Here is a 20,640-nt window from a genome sequence, read left to right as displayed (position 1 = left end):
GCCAGGCTTCTCACATCCCCCAAATAATGAGATCATATCGTATCTGTTTAGATGTATGTCTACAGGATGTGGTCCCACCCGGTGAAAATATACCTAAAACTAAATATCACTCACATTTTTGCTCTTCCTATCTTTGGTGCCTTGTTTAGCACCTAGTAACATGCGCTTTACTTTTTTCTTATCTATGCCCTTGCTTTGTTTTTCTCTATTCATTCTACCTTTTGTACAGCATTAGTTTTTTTTTTGTTTTTTTTTTTAGATATTCTTTATAAATCAAATTGAGTCGAGTCATGCTTCACAGTCTCGAAACATGCTGGAATTACTGAAAGAGCATCTCAAGCTCTGAACTCATTGAAATTGAGAAAAACTCTTAAAACTGGAGGCAAAAATCATTTTTTTTCAAAACTGTTTAATAAGAAACTAAGTGTTGACTCCATCTCTAATTTATACATAACATCTGTGACACCACAAGCCTCATTTTGCTAAAATGCACCTTGTTTTAATGCTACGGATAATGACATCAGACACCCAAAATTACTATATTTTCAGTTACTGCCAGTAAATAAGCATGTTGAAGATGAGCTGCCGAAGTTCGGACTGAGCGTCAGAATGGGGAAGAAAGATGATTTAAGCGACTGAATGTCTGAGTGTTTCAAAAGATGCTGATCTGCTGTGGTTTTCCCACAAAACCAGCTCTAGGGTTTACAGAGGATGGTCCAAATGAAGAGAAAACATCCAGTGAGCGGCAGTTCTCTGAGAAAGAATGTTTGCTGATGCCAGAGGTCAGGGGAAAATAATCAGACTGCTTCAAGCTGCTGGGATGGCAACAGTCACCCAGGATGCCACTCCTATGAGTCAATAACAGGAAATTGAGGCGACTGTGTCACAAAGGCTTCATCTACAGAGTTTCAATTTCTGCTGCAAAAATGCAGTTGGTAGAGCCACTGTGGTGTGAACAAAACTAAAGCATGGATCCATCCTGCCTTGTATCACCGGTTTAGGCTGGTGGTTTTGGTTTTGGTTTAATGGTGTGAGGCAGACATTCTTGGCAGACTTTGGGCACCTTAGTCCCAACTGAGCATCATTTAAACACCAAAGCCTACGAGAGTATTGTTGCTTCTTATGTTGTAGCTTCTTGGGATGTGCACAAACTGTGTGATGCTGTTGTATCAACATGGATCAAAATCTGATGAAAGTTTTCAGCACCTTGTTGAATCGGTGCCACGAAGAATTAAAGTCGTTCTGAAAGCAACAAGGGGTCCAATTCTGTACTAGCTAGGCGTAACTAATGAAGTGGCCAGCGAGTGTATAGTTAAGAGGCAAACATAAATGCACAAACACAGAACATATTAAATGAACTCTGGTCTGTTCGGAGTTATTAATTAAAACAGATCGTTGCAGTGCAGACAGAGCTGCAGGAGGCTCCTGACATTCGGTACAACTGGTGCTTTGTCACGATTGGATTAGCTAAAACTTTCATAGTTTCCATGCAGAGAGCAATGAAGTCAAAATGCAACAACATCAAATGTAGGAAAACAAAATTCTTTGACTCATTTATAGCAATTAACAGAATTATGTAAAGTACAGAGACAGCACAAAATCAGCTGCAATACTATTGTAAAATAAATAAACCCACCAAAATAAATATTAACAATACAAGTCAGCAGTTTGTCAGTTACTGCCAATAGATCTTTTTTTTTTTTTTTTTAAGGTCCAACAGATAAAAACAAATCAAGAGACTGAAATCAGATAAGGCATTTCAACCATTCAACAGCATCAACCACAACCGCATCAATGCACAAACAAAAAAACATGAAGAAACCCCCAAACCTGCAAACACACAAATCCTATTTGCCTTTTTCCTTTGACTTCTTACACTACGTTACAGTACTGCTGCCACTGAACCAGCTACCACTTATTTCTCCATTTTAAAGAAAAGTGGGATAAATACAGTTATTTGTTTTCTAACAGTTGGCACTGCTTCTCGGTAATGGACTAAGAAAAAAGCCTTTTATTTATTTACTTATTTAAAGGTCACTTTAAACTGAATTCAGATTCCAAATGATGCCATAAGCCAGGGTAGGAATGTTGAAATGTTTAACTCAGCCAGCTTCTGGGCTGGTAATAAAACGTGTGCTGCACAAAAATGGCTGCTAGATAGTTGATGTTATATTGTAGAAAATGGGAAAGCAGTCAAACACTGATGAAAACTCTCAAAACGTTATCGAACTAAGCCGAAGGGGAAAAAAAAAAAAAAAAAAAAAAAAAAAAAAACATCCTGGTAGGGATGGATTTTTTAGATCAATATTTAACTTTCAGCTTTAATCCAGTCTGTGAAAACACACAAGAGTGACCTTCTACACTTTGCACTTTGTACCCTGCAGGATTCACACAGAGTGTGTAAACAGGACTATGCATACATTGGGTGATGCTCTTTACAATGTGCCAAACTAAATGTCTAAGAAATTAATGCATTTGCTCGCATGATTCCTGCTTGATGTGAGGAAGTAAAACTTGTAATACTGCTGGAGTTAAGTTTGGCGAATTGAACATAAGGCAAAAAGTACTCAAAACATTCAGTAAAAAGATGCAACTAAACCAAAAACCAAATATGAACAAATATTAGTGACTAAATAATTTCATCTGTGAAACCTCGTCCTCCAGTTGCTCATTCTCTTTGATCAAAAGTGCAAAACATATCAAAGAAACCAGCAAACTGTGTTGTCAATTACCAGAATGACCTCACTGCCAGTGTCCTTCATACACATAGTTTCACCTCGTCTTCAGTTCACATGGAAATGTGAAGACCTTAACAGTAAACCTGATGAACATTTCTTAGATATACTTAAAGAAAAAGACACTGGATGTGCTTGTTCACCATTAAGTAAATAAACTATGACTTTAACAAAAACAAAGTGAGTTGCGAGAGCTATGCGAAAAATATCCTAAAAAGTGAAGGCTTTTCCTCCTCTTCAAATGCAGATATTTATCCCAGATCACAGATTTAAATTTCCAGGGGAGTTGGAACAATCAGCCAGGCTTGCTTGCTGCCTTGATGTCCTATCAGCTCCGAGGTCTTTGCCTGGTTGGGACACCACGAGGTTCACCGGCAGAAACCCAGTCAGCTGATCACTTGTGTCAAACCTTCACTCGCCGTCCAAGTCCCGCTTAAGCAAAGTTTCCTGGCAGCAAAGAAAACACGACTTAGTCAACCTGCTGCATGGGATAAGCCTCCAACTTGTGAGTCAAACTGTGTTTCTCCTTATATATATTCTAGGATAAAGTCCGCACAAACAAAAGAAACTCATTGATGGGACAGCCTGTTTGTTTATATTGTGATGTGTGTCAGTTTAAAGTCTAGACAGGTGGAAGAAACTGTAGCTTAAAGGATGTATTCTGTCTGCATTTCAAACAGCCCATTTGCAGTTCTTTCTTACTATTTTAAAAGCTGAGATGCAAATTAGAAAATCTGAGGTTTCTGGTTTCAAATCTTAATAGCAAGACATGCGTGTGCGTGTTTTCCTGAAGAGGAAACACTTGTTGATCATGTCGCTTCAGAAGCACAAGGCTGGTTTTTTTTAACTGCGAAGAGAGAATGTTGCTGCACTTACCACAGCTTAATTCAAGGACAACACACACATGAAAGTAGCTATAATTAGAAGCACTAGGTTTCTTTGGTCATCCATCCCCAATTTTACACTCAAAGAAATCCGCTGTTCTTCACCAGAACTGCTCACAGTGGCTTGATCAGATCTGACTGACTGTAATGAAATAACCCAAGAAGGATCACCAGGTTTTAATCCACATTAACCCAACCCCCGAGCTGTGTATCACTACTGAACGCTGCTTGAGTCAAAGCAGCAAGCAAAGCCAAAAACAAACAAATAACATGAAAGTTTAATGGGGAAAAAAAAAAAAAAAAAAAAAACCATGTCAGGACTCCAACAAATGGGATTATCTTAGCCGGCCTTCCTATAGTGAAAACATTGTTCAGGGCTACTAAAGGCTGAGTCAGGGACCTTATGATAACACAGTGTGCTGTTTGTTAATCCTGTGTCCTCTAATAAGAGAAGCCTGCACATTAGCCACAATATACTCCCTAACGTCTACTAATTTGCTTCTTCTAGCATGTAAAGCAGGCCTCATTAGAGGTTAATGCAAGCCTAAGTTTTACTTCTTCGTTCTCAGACTGCAGGCTTACTTGTGGTTCTCAGGGCATTTAAAAGTAGCTTACAGGCCCCCCTCTCCTGTAAGCCAGCTCTCTCTTTGATAAAGCACATAGTTAGAGCTGGATTAAGTGACTCTGTTGGAGGTTTCTTCCTGTTAAAAGGGAATTTTTCCTTCCCACTGTCGCAAAGTGCTTGCTTGGAGGTCATCCGATTTTTGGCCTTCTCTGTATCATTGTAGTCTTGACCTTACAGTATAAAGTGTCTTGAGGGGACTGCTGTTGTGATATGGGGCTGTATAACTAAACTTTAAATGAACTGCTAGATTAGATAGCAACTAGTTAGCATATATTTTGGTCTGTACATGTTCTGACATGCATTTCACACTGTCGACCCATATATTGAAGGCTGTGTTATTTGCGTAACCCCCCATGTAGGTATCTGGGTGATGAATGTAAAACACTGGGGGGAATGCCAGTTTTTCTTTAGAGTTTTCTTTAAGCAATAATCCTGTAAAAACAATGAACAGTTTGTTTTGCTGTGCAGGGAAAAAATGGGAATGACAAAAATTTGAAAATATTGCTTTTATGGCTTAATGCACATACTGTGTGTGGGTCCAGGTTCAGTTTGCAGTTGCCTGCTCGCTGCCCAATAGCTATGGTTTCCCTTTATTGTTTATTATGTAGTTTCCTTGTTTGGATGTGTTTTTGCAGGATTACTAACTCACTGAGGACTGAAAATACAATCTTAAAACATTTTTGCCTGTGAGGGTTGCATCTCATTGTCCAAAAAAGATAAAACAGAGGCTGTAAGATAGCCATGAATTTAAAAAACAACATGTAAAGCAGCACGCTGTATCTCTCACACAAACTTACAATATCTCTTCTCTGCACAAACACCGACTCCTGGTTTTACCTTCAAACTCCTCTCACCTTGACCATAGGTGTGTCTAAACCCATCGGTGGCTCTTGACTGATGAGGGGGTCCTGGGATTCCTTCAGGGAGAAGCTCGGCACAGTGAGAGACCTGTAAGGTTGTAATTCTTTCCTCCACCACCACACAGCCATTCCCACCAGCAGGACACTGAGGAACACTTGGAAACACACACAGGAAATTAATCACTTTTTTTGGAGTTCCAGACATGACATAGAAGCTGAAGTCATGCATGATGTCACCTCTATTACCTCCACTGAGTGGACAAATGGGTGGCAAGCATGAGTGGAAAAACACTTGTGGAAAAAGCCTTGCATTAACAACACTTCATAAAAACTAGAAAACATTAACTTATATTTATGGTAAATGAAATGCTTCTTATAGTGCATTTCTACTCCATTTGGGCATTTTTATAAAACAGGTCTCATTCATGCACATTCATACAAGCATTTTTTGCAAAGATATTCATATGCACGCCTGTCTTCATACATAAGATAAGATAAGATAAGAAGATAAGAACAACTTTATTTATCCCGAGGGAAATTCTTTTGTCACGTACATGCTCAAAGCAGCAGGAGAGACAGAGGAGCAGATGAAATAGATATAAGATATACAATATATACAATAAGTATAGTGTACAGTAATATAGTAATATACAGTAGGATAGTGCATGGTGTCGGATAACTCTAACAGGTAATATACATAGTTATTTATTCACCAGGATATAGCTAACTATCAGTGCAGGCGGTTCTAGAAAGTGACAAAGTATTGTGCAATAGAATAAAGGGAGTAGCAGCATATGATGGGGGGATGAAAACAATATTCAATAAGTACCTTTGGGTAATATTGCACGGTCTGGGAGGGAACAGAATAATATAGGTAATCGTCTTAGGAGAATCACCTACAGAATGAGGAAGAGTTAAACAGTCTTATTGCCACCGGTACAAAGGATTTCCTGTGGCGGTCAGTTCTGCATTTCGGGGAAATTGCATCCAGGCAATCAAGCATAACATTATGACCACACAGGTGATGTGAATAACACTGATTATCCGTTTATTATGGCACCTGTTAGAGGTGTGATATTATCAGGGAACAAATGAACATTTTGTCATGGTGGCCCGGGTCTGCGGTGGTCAGTATCTATCTAAAGTGGTCCAAGCAAGGAACAATGGTAAAACCAACCAAGCCCCATCGATGCACGTGGGGGGTAAAGGCTGCCCCGTGTGGTCCAAACCAACAGACGAGCTACCAAAGCTCGAATTGCCAAAAAAGTTCATGCTGGTTCTGATAGAAAGGTGTCAGAATACAGTGCATTAGTTAGTTGCATACGAGGCTGCACAGACACAAATCAGTCACGGTACCCATGCAGACCCCTGTCCACCCTTTCATGGAAACCATATTCCCTGATGGCTGTGGCCTCTTTCAGCAGGATAATGCACCATGCCACAAAGCAAAAATGCTTCAGCAATGGTTTGAAGAGCACAACAACCAGTTTGAGGTTTTAATTTGCTCTGCAAATTCTACTGATCTCAATACAACAGAGCATCTCTCTGATTTGCTGGACAAACAAGTCTGATCCATGGAGGTCATATCTTGCAACTTACAGGACTTAAAAAAAAAAACACAACAACAACAAAATAAAATTATTGATTGCTAACTTATTGGTGCCAGATCCCACAGCACAACTTCAGAGCTCGGGTAGAGTCCATGCATCGATGGGTCATGGCTGTTTTGGCAGCAAAAGTGGGACCAACACAATATTAGGCAGGTGGTCATAATGTTAGGCCTGATCGGTGCATCTCCCTCTGATGACTGACCTGCTGCATGTTTATTGCAGGGTGGCATACCTTAAGGATGAAATCATTACTAATCACTCTGGTAAACTGTAACTAAAAGGAAATGACTGGCTGAAATATTTGTGCCAGTACTAATTAAAGATGACCTTTCATGTCCTTTCATGTCCAGCGTGGATCTGATTTGTTTAAACGTCTTGAGACTTTGACAGTTTCTTACCGATCAGAGAAAGGATTCCCACAAATGTAGGATCCGATAAAGCTGTTGCAGGAACTGAACGAGAGATTGCAGGAATTTCCTCTGTTTTGTTTCTTCCCATTTCTGGAGAAACACAGCTGAACTTTGGGCCCTGAGTCAGCAAGTCAATGACACACTCGTGATGGCAAACTGCCCTTGGACGTCCACAAACGGAGGGTCCTTAGAAGAAATCAGCAAAAATGATCAGTCTGGGACCTACCTACAGTGTGAAGAAGTCACATTTTGATTGGGCATACCTTTTGGTTGGAGAACAGGGTGTATGATGAGCACACGACCTGGCGAGGTGACGTTAGACAGAAGCACTTGGAGGTCTCTGCCGTTGTGTTTGTTTGCTCGGCAGATGGATCGCGTAACTTCGTCACTCCAATATACAAATCCCTGAAACCCAGTGAGGAAAAGCTTTACCAGCACACAGCAGAAATCAGGCTTTGCATGCAAGAAGAAAGCTCCATATCTCATCATGAAGTGATTTTCTTGTATAGAGTGTATCCAGGAAGTACTCACAGCACTTCCCTCAAGTAGTGCAGGCCAAATATTCTCTTTCGTTTTAAGCTGTAGCTGATGCACTGATGCTGAGCTCTTTAACCCAGCTGTGATGAAGTTATAAAAGAGGACTAATCAAGCACCGGTGAAATGTGCAAGCAGCATGTCTTCTTAGTGATAGCCAACGGCACAAACAATAGATCTTTTAGTGGAAATTTAGGCCCTTTTGACACATACGTTGTGTTAGGGGTATTGTGTGTAGCGTTTTAAAGCGAAAAATGAATTTAATACACTTTGGAATAAAGCTGCAAAATGACGAAAAGTGTAAGAAGTGAAGCACTGTAAATCCTTTCTGGATGCACTGCATTTAGTTTCCTTGCATTTAGCTGCCTTCAGTTTTCAAAACGCATTTGTTGTTGTCTGGATGTCAGGCAGCACAGACCATAATGTAATTCGTGTACCTCGAACACAGACAGTCCAAACGCCCTGTCCAGATAGCCGTTAGACTCCACCACCGTTTTACGCTGACGACCGTCTAGATTTACTCTCGAGATTCTTCTCATTCCCTCGTCAAACCAGTACAGCAGCTGCCGAGGCATATCTAAGGGAACGTGCGACATGAATACCAGCACTAAGTGACTCAACAAAAATATATTCAAATGGACCAAACTGAAGGTCTGACTTCTGCCTGAGGTACAGAAAAATGAACTCATGTTGTTCCTGATTTAAGGACGAAGATGTTTTTCCTCTTCTCTGGCTTCTCTAAATAATGCGTCTGCATTATTTAGAGAAACCAGTTTAACAGCAATTGATCTGAAATGTCAGAACGTACCTAGAGAGAGGGCTACAGGCTGGCGTATTGAGGAAGTGACCAGAGCTTTTCTGTCGCAGCCGTCCAAACCGGCGCTTTCGATCTTTGGGGAGCCGCCACGTTCTGCCCAGAAAAGCAGTCTGAGAAAAGAAAAAAGCACCCATGTTTTGATCTTCTGTAGCTTTGATTTTTAAGACTATTATTTCACCTTTTGGTGATGGTGATGTCTTTTGTTGCAATTTTGAATTCAGGAGAAAATCCTATTTGCTAACAAATAATGCTTCAATAATTATGAAAAAAAACAAACAAAAAAAAAAAATGTGCAAAAATAAAGGAAGTGGTTGGACCTACTGGCATTTAAACCAGGAAGAGGATGTATTATTTGAATAATTCAAAGCCTTCAAGCATGACTGATGAGAACACAGTCATGCTTGAACACCATGCAACTGTATTAATGTAGTGTTTTGTAATGTGCTGCTCCTCCCTGGATAAGTAAAGGTGTGACGTGCTAGCTTTTAGCTTCTTTGCTTAGAAATACAAAGACTGTTATTTAACAACCGTGATGCAACAGCACGTTATCACAGATGAAGCTTTTTTTTTTTTCTTTATCTTGTGCTGTTAACCATTAAAATGAAATGCAAAATCCCGGAGCCTCGTACCCTCGGAGAGGATCCACAGCCACTGCGGAGGGTTTGTCGAGCCCTGTGATGAGCCGCTGATGAGCTGAACCATCCAGAAAGGCCACGCTAACCCACCCCCTCTCTATACTGGTCCAGTAGAGAAGTTGGTGGATCCAATCCACCGCCATGCTCGTTACCGAATCTTGGACTTTCAGCACCAACACATTTTCCTGTGGCTTTCTATCCATGGAGATCCTAAGAAACAATGCAAGAGTGACAGTAGGAAGCCCAGACAATACATTTTAAAAACACAAGGAACAAAAAAACCCAAAAAAAACAAAAAACCAAAAAAAACCAAAAAAAAAAAAAACATGTTTCTTGAAATTTTAGCTGTAACAATCAGACCCCATCTATGACACTCGCTTATTTTAGCCACATTAGCAACAATAATGTTAGCCTTAGTACGGTCTCAGACTGATACATCACCACAGTCACCCCCACCACATAATAATAACTTTCATGACTGGCATTTCCTTCCCCTCCACCACCAGGCTGATGTTTCCGGTTTTGTTTCAGTGAGACTTTTACCAGTTCCTCAAAACACATTTTTTAAAATATTATACTATATTATATTATATTATTCAAGTCCGATTTTTTATTTTAGTTTTTAAATGTACTACTAGAAGCCAATACTTGTGCACTTTAGTGTTAGATTTCGCAGCTGTAGGGAAGAGACTGTCCCCATACCTCCTTCCAGGAGACAGAGGGACAGTTTATTACCCGGTTGGGTGGAGAACGTGTGATAACCATGGGCACGCCAAGACACTAAACAAGGCCCTTGATGGTACACAGGCGATATACGTCATTGCAAGTTCTTTAAACTATGCTAGCACGCAAACTACCCAACATCACTGCCTAGGTTGCACTGTAGGGTTAAACCATACGTATCCTCTTTGTTTGATCTCTACAGTCAATAACTTCAACAGGAACAACAGGCTGAAATCGTGGGAACTGTGACTAACACCAAATCTGACCTTTTATGTTATTTTTCAGAGCATTTCTTAAACTTTTGTTGTTTATTTCTCTCTGGAACATGTACAAAATACATCAGTCACACAAGGGAAACAATGCTTCATACCACATTCAGCCACACGTGAAAACCACAAGGATGAAATTGTTAACCATTAACCATTTATTTTTTTAAGCTGAGCATTAATCGCTTAATAGGAGAAAGCAATCTGCAAGATACAGGCTGGACGTTTGCAACAGTAGTGTCTCAAATCTTAGCATGATTTATTTAGTAAGTACATGACATGGGTGATATATGATCTTCTGTCTAGAACTTGAAGAGCTTGTTTACAATGTGGAAATTGACTCATGTTTGCCTGTGATGAGTCATTTGAATGAACCAGCATAAAGAAATTTCCCTTATATCCCTATCAGCAGACTCACGTCACTCTTTAATGCTTCTGAGAATTACTATTATCCAGAACTGCTTTGCATCATTAACATCTGCTGAACTAGAATAAATTTTCTGATAAAAAGCATTTCCTCACCAGCACTGACACACCTGTGTGCTGGGTTTTTTTACTGTGTGGAATGAGAGAGAGAGGATGTTTGATATTTAAATTAAATTACCTATTACCCAAATAATCTGACCAGGTGAAGGTTATTTGGTTTCTATTGCCTTAATCTGAGTCAAAGCTGTCTAAGAAAAACAGCTGTGAAGTGAAGTGTGTGACATTTTGAGAATCAGAACATACTGTTTGGTTTGAACCTGGAGTTCAGTCATGGCGGTAGTCACACGGATAGTGGCGCCGCAGCATGTGGCTGTTTTCACCGTCCCATAGCGTTTTTGTGTTCGGGTCACATTTCAGACCACGGTGCTGTACTGTTTATTTATACTGCAAGCACTGGTGGACAAGTAAGAGCGTGTGAACACAGTTTATCAACACCTAACCTAAATGAGCTGTGGGCCACTGCTGACACCGTCATCTCACTGGAGGGCCACTTTTGTGTTCAGGTAATGCAAAAACAAAACAACAAAAAAAAAAACGAAAACACCCAGAAATATTTCCAAAAATGTTCAAATGTGAACACATTTTACCCCTCACAGCAGCACTTCTGCTATCATTTGTTCATATTTAACAAAATAAAAGTGCAGACATAAGTGTACACATTAGTTTTGGACTCACTGAACTAACAGCCAATCCCTCAGCATGTTTGTGCTCATATTGCCTTCATATTAACTCTTTTTTTGCTTTTTTTAAAAACTTCTTTTAACATTGCGCTCAACAACAAACACATCCTCCCTAACAAAAAAGCCAACTTCAAGGGCCAAACTGCATTAGATTTCTTCCCCCAAGTGGTCCCCGGGCCGCGAGTTTCAGACCCCTACCTGACAGGTTACTGTAGTCCGGTAAATGTGTGCCTATTAAAGGAGACCAGTTAGGGCTTTGCATACAGATAGGAATATCAAAATCCAATCTCTCTGCTCTGCAGCTGATCAGTTTTGGTCCACAGACAGGAAACAATTCCCAGATTTCAAAAGGTTATTTTATCAAAGTACCCTTTTTAATCTGATCAGATCATGTTTTCTATATTTTTAATAATAAGTAACTAATAATAGTTAGGAAACTAAAACTGATCCTCTGAAAATGGGTGTGGTCCATCTCACTTACAGATCCACATCAGCGTTAGGAAAAAAAATAAATAAAAAACAAAAAATGGGTGAACATCCATGTGTTTATTTTAGTGCTGTCAGGGTTAATCTTGTTAAAATGACGTTAACGCCATAACTGCATTAACATGGCAAATCTCCGTTAGCGAGTTAACGCGGATCGCCCCGTGCCTGGGGCTTCATGGCGCAAATGCTTTAACCAGCTAACCACGCTAATGCCGTGCTGTTACGGCGTTAACGTTATTTTAACAAGATTAACGCTGACAGCACTTTTTTTGGACCTCAAATTTTCTTGCAACTGTCACATTTGACTTTGGAAAGCAGAACATACAGAAATGTGCTGCACATGCACTCTGTTACCTGTAAATGGAGACTCTTCCTTGTTGGGCCCAGTATAGTGTGCGGTTAGAAATCATGACAGCCAGAGGCCCTGGCACATGCGGTGCCATTTCCCTGTACTCAGAGCTGCTGATGTTTTTCAGCTGGATCCCTTTGGAAGTGGTGAAGACCAGCTGAGCTTCATCTCCTGAAAAGACACACATTTACTGTATACAGTAACCACTGGTAAACAGTAGAAATTACTCTGTATTTATCTTCATTTTCATTTCTCTTGTAAATCTCTAATTTCCATTTTTCTTGCTGACATCTGTGCTGTTGTAACAAGAGAATTTCCCCAGTGTGAGCTTAATAAAGTCTATATCTATTTATCTTCAATGTATTAATTCATATAAATGAGATCTGCCATAACTATTTATTTTTTACTTTTCCAAATGTCCTTGAAGACATGTGGACAAGGTCACCGGGCCTGCTTTGAACTCTTTGCCTTTATTTTTTCAGTGAGAGGTTTATATTACAATAGTTTACACAACACAAACACTGTAAGTCGCACGATAACACAATGGAATGGAAAATGGCATTAACTACAGTAGATGTATCTATGCTGAAGTTTCGGATTTAGCAACATGTTTGTACAGTCGTGTCAACTATATAGTGTGACTGAGTCAATATATGTTAAGGTGTAACCTGTCTGAACTTTAAACAATAGTTTGATTGTACTTGCAGATACTGTTGATAACATAGAGGAATATTGGCAGGGCTACCCCTCACCTTTCAAGTAACCTTGAGCTTTAGATCAAGGTTACTAATATATAAACTTGTCAGAGATTGTTAGTCGATGCACCTATGGTATCAATTTGAAGCTCCTATGTTACCTCATTCTTGTGTTATCACATTCACAAACTTGGGAGTCCGCTCTGCCAAACGCAACAATACCCATCAGCCAGGGTAACCAACAAAAAAAAAAAAAAAAAAAAAGAAAGAAAAAAGAAAAAACACAGGACCAGTTTAGAGATTTTAGATTAGTTTGCTGTGTTATGCCAACTATTTTAAATCTAAAACATTTAAAACTCCACGGTAAAAATCACATTTAACCAGTGGCACCAAATGGGCAAGAAGAGAAAACAACTGAATTCATGCATGTGGACCACATCACAAACACGTCTGAGACATTAAGACATCCACTTGGGATTTGCCTATTAGTCGGATCTGAGCCAGACTTCATAAAAAAAAACACAAAAACAAAAAAAACACTTCATCTCAGATGAAAATAAACAAATATAAAAACAAATAGACTAACTCAGCAAATATGCCCGTGGCTATTCCACACCATTCTCAACCTACAGTCAAATCGTGTTGGAAAACGGTTTCCTGCTGTTCAAAACATCATAAATCGCAGATTTGTAAATACTTGCTGCTGGCGTTCTTTAACTTGGTATCAAACTCATCAGGATGTCCTAAAAAACTCCCTGAAAAGCCTTCAGGTAATCCAAAATGCTGCATCAAGAGTACTGACAGGGACTAGAAAGAGAGAGCAGATTTCTCCTATATTGGCTGCCCTTCATTGGCTTCCTGTTAAATCCAGAATTGAATTCAAAATCCTGCTGCTCACATACAAGGTCCTAAATAATCAGGCCCCATCTTATCTTAATGACATTATAGTACCATATCACCCTATTAGAGCACTTCGCTTTAGAGTATTTAAAAGTAGAATGGGAGGGAGAGCCTTCAGTTTTCAGGCCCCTCTTCTGTGGAACCAGCTTCCAGTTGGGATTCAGGAGACAGACACCATCTCTACTCATAATAATAATAATAATAATAATAATAATAATAATAATAATAATAATGATGATGATGATGATCTAGCAACTCCACTGATGGCACACATCTGAAATTGTTGTGAGATAATTTGGTGTTCACCTTCAGCTTTGCACTCTCCAGTTGTTGCATTCATCCTGTAGCCCTCTTGGCACTCACAGGTGAAGCTGCTGTTATTGTGCACACACAGTTGATCACATGTGTCCCTCTCCAGGCACACATCCACCTCTAAAAAAAGAAAAAAGAAAAGAATTAAAGAGATCATTTACTAAAGAGTAAATACTCACAGCTCGCATTTTATTGTAATATGTATGTAAGACGAACACTACAACCCTGACTTATGAATAAAAAAATAAACAAATGTTGGGATGGGGTTGTTTTTGTAGCTGCTCCATCAGGCTGCCACTCACCCTCACACTGGCTGTCACTGACCAGCTTCATGTTGTCGGGGCAGCTGCAGAAGAAACCCATCGGCTGATCCACGCAATAATGAGAACAGCCACCATTATTGACCAGACACTCGTCCTGATCTGCAACAAGAAGGGAAAAAAAAAAAAAAAAAAAAAAAAAAACCACACATCAGCAGTGGTTTCACACCAAGGACCACCACGCTCTGACTAATAATATCCAGCCATGATCGTGCTGATTTTAAGTGAGTTTAATGTTTAGCACAATCATCTTACTTTAGTGTGTTCATATGACAACATTTGCTTATTATTTCTAAACATATCCGAAGCTAACCGAGCAATCTGAAGGCGTCATTAATGAAAATGGGATGCTTGAAATTTTAGCTCGGCAGCTGAACTTGAGAAAAAGTAAAACATGAGAATCAGCAACGAGAACACGAGGATCCAAACGGGTGTGTCAACCACAGGGGTGGATATAACTCAAGCTGCACTGTGGTTAAAACGTACAGTAACCACACCGAAACACAATGACCCCCTGAGCCTCTACCCAGCTGTTCATGCAGATGACGAGAGAAAATTATGAAAAACATTCAGAAACCACAACTCTCTAACTTGCTCCAAACATGAAGATGTGAGACTATGGCCAGCAACAGCTTAACTGAGCTGAAGTGCTTCTACCAGGAGGCAGCGAAATGAACCTCTTACGTTTACTGAATGCATTTGCAACTCTAATTTCAAAGAAGCATATCGTCAACCTTCTGGAAGTTTTCCAAGACAAACTCTCCCCACCTTCTCTTGAAACGACAACGCCCTTGATGTCCAATTATTTGGCACACCATCCTTCAAAAAATAAAATTTAAAAAAAAAACCCCAAACACCTCTACCAGAGTTCAACGCAGTAAAAAAAATATAAACAGTTACATTTTTCTCATTATTTTTTCTGACTTTTTCACAGGGCGTTGCTGCAACAGATCCTGTGTGAATTGTTACCCAGCCCACTGGTGTGTGTGATGGTGTAAAGATTGATGTTGCAGCTGTAAAATACTCCATGTCTCGTTTTGGCTCTGGCCAACATGAACAGGGATGTTTTAAGGAAGAAAGGTTTTAAACAGTTATCACAACCAACAGTGGGGTTTGGATCCCGTTTGGCAAATACGATGATCAGTAGCCTCGTCCCACTGCTGCTCATGTGCAATTTTTAAATCCACTCAAATGATTTGTGTTTTTACGAGTCTGGCTCCTACAAAAAAGACATTTATTGTGGGATATTGTGTAAAAATGATTTGCAAATCTCATAAAACTATATTTTATTCACAGTAGAATATAGAAAACTTATCAAATATTTAAATTGACACATTTTACTACATAATTAAATATATTAGCGCATTTTAAATTTGCAGGCAGTAAAGCATTTCAAAAAAGTTGGGATAAAGTCAAAAGGCTAGAAAAGTAAGTGTTGCTGAAATGAAACACCTGGGGGACATTTTCAGGTAATCATGTTAGGTCAGTAACATGAGCGGGTATAAAAAGAGCATCTTAGAGAGGCAGAGTTTCACAGAAATAAAGATTCAAGGTTCAATCAGTCTGCAAAACTGATGTTTCTCAATGTCCAGCTACAAAGACTCATAACATATCATCGAAAGACTCAAAGTACAAGGCTGGAAATCAACACCGGATGGGTGTGACCTTAACAAAGCACACACAGCCCACTGTATGTAATAATAAGCGCCATGATTCTTCAAAGGAAATCACTGCATGAGCTCAGGAACACTTCCAGAAATAACCGTCTGTGAACACAGCTCACAGTATGACTAAACCTCTATCACACTGATCAAATACAAAAGAAATTTCAACAAAAAAGTACTTTTCAATCATCTTTGGGGCCTGTACTCCACTACTGGGCACATCTGTCACTACTGGTTTGGTCTTTGTTTTAAGTCTCATCTTAAAACCAGTTAAAGTGTTTGAACATGATATACCAACATCTCCTCTGGGTCAGCTCTTTTTTGAGAGAAAGCGGTAAACTGTTCTGTTTTCAGATGAATCTAAACTCTTTTTGGAAAACATGAAAATGTGCAACAGAGTATCCAGAGTGTTCCCCAGCTCTTACCTCGTGACAGCTGGGATAGCTTCCAGCACATTTTCTCAGTTCCAACATTTTAATGTTCTACTGGAAACATCCCAACTTTTGGGGAATTTGTTTGTACAGTTAAGCAGGTGGAATAATTCATCAGCACGCCATATTTTCTCCCATCACAGAAGCTGTGAGCTGAGAAATTTTAGCACCTTGTTATTATACTCGATAACAAACTGAAAGCGCAATTCTGCTGATTAACTCAGCTTTCCCACACACGCATTAGTAAGACGGTTGCGTTGTGTTTAGTCTCCCAACTGTACAGATGACCAACAACTCAGGCACCGATGAAGGTGCAGCAATCGTTATCAACTCTGGTCTGAACAGAGCCTTCAGCTAAGATGTTTGGCTGTTATAACTTCAGTACAGCAACTCAATGCTGCCCTCTGGTGGATGACGCTGTGACACGTGTAACGGTTTTGTGAGTCAAAACTGTGAGACCTGTCTCTGTTTGAAAGTTTGGAAATTCTGAAAACTCCTCAGGGAGTACAGAGACAATTTTTCTTTCTGTGACACCAACATTTCAAACATTACACACACTTTCTGGACATCTGTGTAAAAGCTCTTCCCATCTACCTTCATTCTATCCACCTTCAACTTCAGGCATCAAATGTCACCAGTTACAAGAGCATTATCTTGTATTACAGTAGTGTTAACATGCGCCTTATTAAAAATGAATCAGACGTGATTGCTGCAGGCCTGCACAAATTGGATTAGTCTGTATTCTTTGTTGCTTGTAGAACTCGAGTATCAGCATACAATATTTATTCTACTTCCCATTATCATCATCATCAGTGTGCAGCAGCATCCAGTATGGCTTCATTCTAGGTGGCAGCTGCAACACTAGAGGTCAAACGTGTTGGCTGACTATTAAAAGTACAATCTTTATACACTTACCAGCTATTAAGTTAGCTAATGCAAATATCTAATCAGCCAATCACATGGCTGATTAGATATTTCAGTGCACAAGGACATGAACCTGCTGCTCTGAAAGACAGAAAATATCCAGTAAGCGGCGGTTCTTTGGGAGAAAATGCCTTGCTGATTAAAGAATAAGCAGACTGCTTCAAGCTGCTGGGAAGGTAATGTTGTTAACGTGTGTACTGGTTAACCTATCATTCAAGCATTCTTGTGGGTTTATGGCTATTTCACATCCAGGTGCACATCGGGCTGGTGGTATAGAGTAGTGTTTGGGGCACAGAGGAAGAACAAGCCTTCCTGTCATGTTGATAACACCAGCTCATGGGTGTGCCTTTTCTCTTCTTTACCACAGCTCCACATCTTTGACACAGGAAACCAGTTGCCCCACTAAATCACACTTTTAGAAGATAATATGCCACGTCACAAAGCAACTTTTTACTTTAATGTCACATCATGGATACGCCGCAATTATGTGATGCTATCAAGTCAATATGGACCAAAATCTGAGGAATGTTTCAGCACCTTGTTGCATCTAATGCCACCAACAATTAAGGTTGTTCTGAAGGCAAAACAGGGTCTAAGTGTTCCTAACAAAAAGGTGGACAGAATCGCATTTTTCTATTCTGCTTTATGCCTTAAATAAAAATAAATAAATAAATAAAAAAAAAACAGGTTCAACAGAGCCAGTACAGCTTTGATACTGACAACTTCAACATTTTATCCAAGGAAGTGGAGATGCACATCACTCACCGCAGTTTTCCTCGTCGCTGCCGTCAGAGCAGTCTTCCGACTGGTCACACCTCCAGGTATGACGGATGCAGTGGCCGTTCTTGCATGGAAACTCCGACGCAGCACATCTCGGTGACGCCTGCGGGAGGGTTTGAGCTAAACCACACAACTCCCCGGTCTCATCACGTCCATCTCGGCAATCAGTCCGCCTGTCGCAGACCCTGTTTCTAGGCAGGCAGGCGTCAGACGGCCCACAGGAAAAGAAACCAGTAGTGCAGTTCATGCAGGAAGTCTCGTCGCTCCCATCGGCACAGTCATCCACACCATTGCATAAGTAATCCATCGATATGCACCTTCTGCTCTGGCAGGCAAACTCACCTTTGGTGCACCACACATGGCCTGTGAAGAGTCACAGCTGAAAGTTAAAACTAAAATTCAAGCATGAGTGTCTTAAAGCTTCAGCGGAAACATAATCTGAAAGGTAAAGGGGTGTTTAAAGTCGGCACTTTAATTTGTGTCATTTATCTGAGACAGACAAGAAAACAAGAGCATGATCCGACAGAGTAAATGTGTCTAATGCTCCTAGTTATACTGGATTAATCTGGATTGGATTAGTCTCTTTAAAGTCTCCTGGCCTAGCTGATGAATGAATAAATTATTCACTTTTTTAGTTTTCCTGGCCAGCAGTCAAACCAAAACCTTCCAGGTTTAAGTCACACATCCCCAAGCTCTAAACAACTCTGCAAATATTCCAACCTGCTGGCTTCATTCACGTCAGCAAAGTTTATGTTGAACCTAAAATCACACCTAATCCTTTCAGAAGTTCTCCCTCATACAGGGTTCTGTTTGGCAAACCTGCAGCCTGATGTCCTTGATGAACACTAAATCTCTCTGGAATTCGATATCAAAGACTCCCATGACTTCAGCAGGATTAGAAAAACAGAATCTCAAATGGCATATTCCCACGCAGCATGAGAACAGCAGTTAATCTGTTCTGCAAAAGAAGTCCAAAGGGTGCAACAGTGTACAGTATGCCATAAATCTTGAGTAAGACAATTGTAACAGTGCAGATTTACATTTAGTAACATTATTAAAGTACATATCAGTCATGCGTGGAACATAACATCTCAACTATGCTGCCTTATTAAAATTAAAATAAATTAATGGATAAAATTTTCAATTTTATTTAAAAAAAAAAAAAAGTATTTATGCAGAATTTACTTTTTTTCTAAGTTACTGAGAAAGTAGCCCTAATAGGCCAAACAGATTACACCTTGTTGCTAAACACAAAGCAATGAGCATGTGTGTGATGAAGAGTATGTGTGCACTCACTGCAGTGGAGTTCGTCCGATCGGTCCTCACAGTCTGCATGTCCATCACACACCTTCAGAGTGGAGATGCATGCGCCATCGCTGCACGTGAATTCTCGCTGCTGGTGACAGGCGGGCACAAAGTGACCCGCAGCGCCTGGAAACGAGGCACACTGAGTGTTTTACTGCTGTGGGAAATGAGCTGATAAATTAATGACTTATTAAAGATAAGAAAGGACTTGGTCATTACATTGCTGACAAAATAGGTATTTTAAGAATATCCAAGAGTACTATATTTAATTTTTTAAAATCCATTCATTAACCTGCGAAAATCAACCTGCAACACGTAAATTTTCCAAAAAGTGCAAAAAAAAAAAAAATCACATTAAATCAATCACAATGTGACAGGCTCTCGTACCAGTTTGTTTCATGCAAATGCATCATAATGATTCATTCGGCCCTAACAGACTGTGACTGTGCAAACATCCCATAATATAATGTTGTTTTTAGGGTTTTCTGTTGACACACTCGCGCACACACAATAACCCGAACATAAAACGCCACGGCTTCCTGAAGCCCTGTTTGTCTATGGTTTAGTAACAGTAAAAGCATAAACACGTCATGAGTAACAGACCAAGCTCAACCCCGCTCGCGCTGCAAGCACTCTTCATTCAAAGTAACAGGCGCTCTTCACGCGCTCCGAAAACGACAAGCCGGTTCATTTTACACACACGCAGAAGCAGCTTTTTCTTTCCATATCATACCCCAAACATGGAAGGAGAGACCCACGACCAGAAGAAATACAGCTCCAAGGTGTCCCATGTTCAATGTCCTCCAAAGAAGCGAGGCAGATGGCGCGCAAATATGACGCAAGAGCCGAGCCTGTCAACCTGTCAGGTCTCCGAATTGGTACTTGTTTTCTCCGTCGTTCATACTTCCTTTCTTCGTCTAGTTCTGTTCCTTTTATACTCGTGAACTGGCTCGTGTTGAGTAGAACCTGCTGCATGTTTTGTACTTGCTTATCTTTATATCGCCGCAGGTTTTAACATGGAAATGCCTCAAACGGTCCACTTTTCCAAGCTCCTCTGCACGTGTTCTGTCTTTTTCTGTATATTCAGCATGTTTGATTATATTGATAAATAAACTTTAATAGAATTTGTGAAAAAGTTGGTTATATATAAAATAAAGAAATTACATATATGACTCTGATTAATGTATCTACATTATAATCAGTCCAGGT

General features: G+C 39.9%; 1 protein-coding gene across 2 annotated transcripts; it reads right to left on the bottom strand.

Annotated features, from left to right (window-relative positions):
• Positions 1-1,522: 1,522 nt before the first annotated feature.
• Positions 1,523-20,459, bottom strand: LOC116328443 (low-density lipoprotein receptor-like). 2 transcript variants are annotated; one of them, XM_031750243.2, is made up of 13 exons: positions 20,165-20,459; positions 19,423-19,557; positions 18,112-18,489; positions 14,310-14,429; positions 14,002-14,127; positions 12,106-12,271; positions 9,105-9,320; positions 8,467-8,585; positions 8,096-8,235; positions 7,388-7,529; positions 7,113-7,310; positions 5,099-5,259; positions 1,523-3,182 (listed from the first exon to the last, which is right to left on the bottom strand). In XM_031750243.2, exons 1-13 carry the CDS (start codon positions 20,220-20,222, stop codon positions 3,147-3,149), a joined length of 1,995 nt encoding a protein of 664 aa, XP_031606103.1. In that variant the 5' UTR covers positions 20,223-20,459; the 3' UTR covers positions 1,523-3,146. The 2 variants fall into 2 exon arrangements, with proteins under 2 accessions (XP_031606103.1, XP_039455444.1); XM_039599510.1 differs by lacking the exons at positions 18,112-18,489; positions 19,423-19,557; positions 20,165-20,459 and adding an exon at positions 16,417-16,553.
• Positions 20,460-20,640: the final 181 nt, after the last annotated feature.

Source organism: Oreochromis aureus, linkage group 15 (genome assembly GCF_013358895.1).
Source record: "Oreochromis aureus strain Israel breed Guangdong linkage group 15, ZZ_aureus, whole genome shotgun sequence".
NCBI classification, from domain to species: Eukaryota; Metazoa; Chordata; class Actinopteri; order Cichliformes; family Cichlidae; genus Oreochromis; species Oreochromis aureus.
Note: the sequence above shows the minus strand (reverse complement) of the source record. Positions and strands in the feature narration are given on the sequence as shown.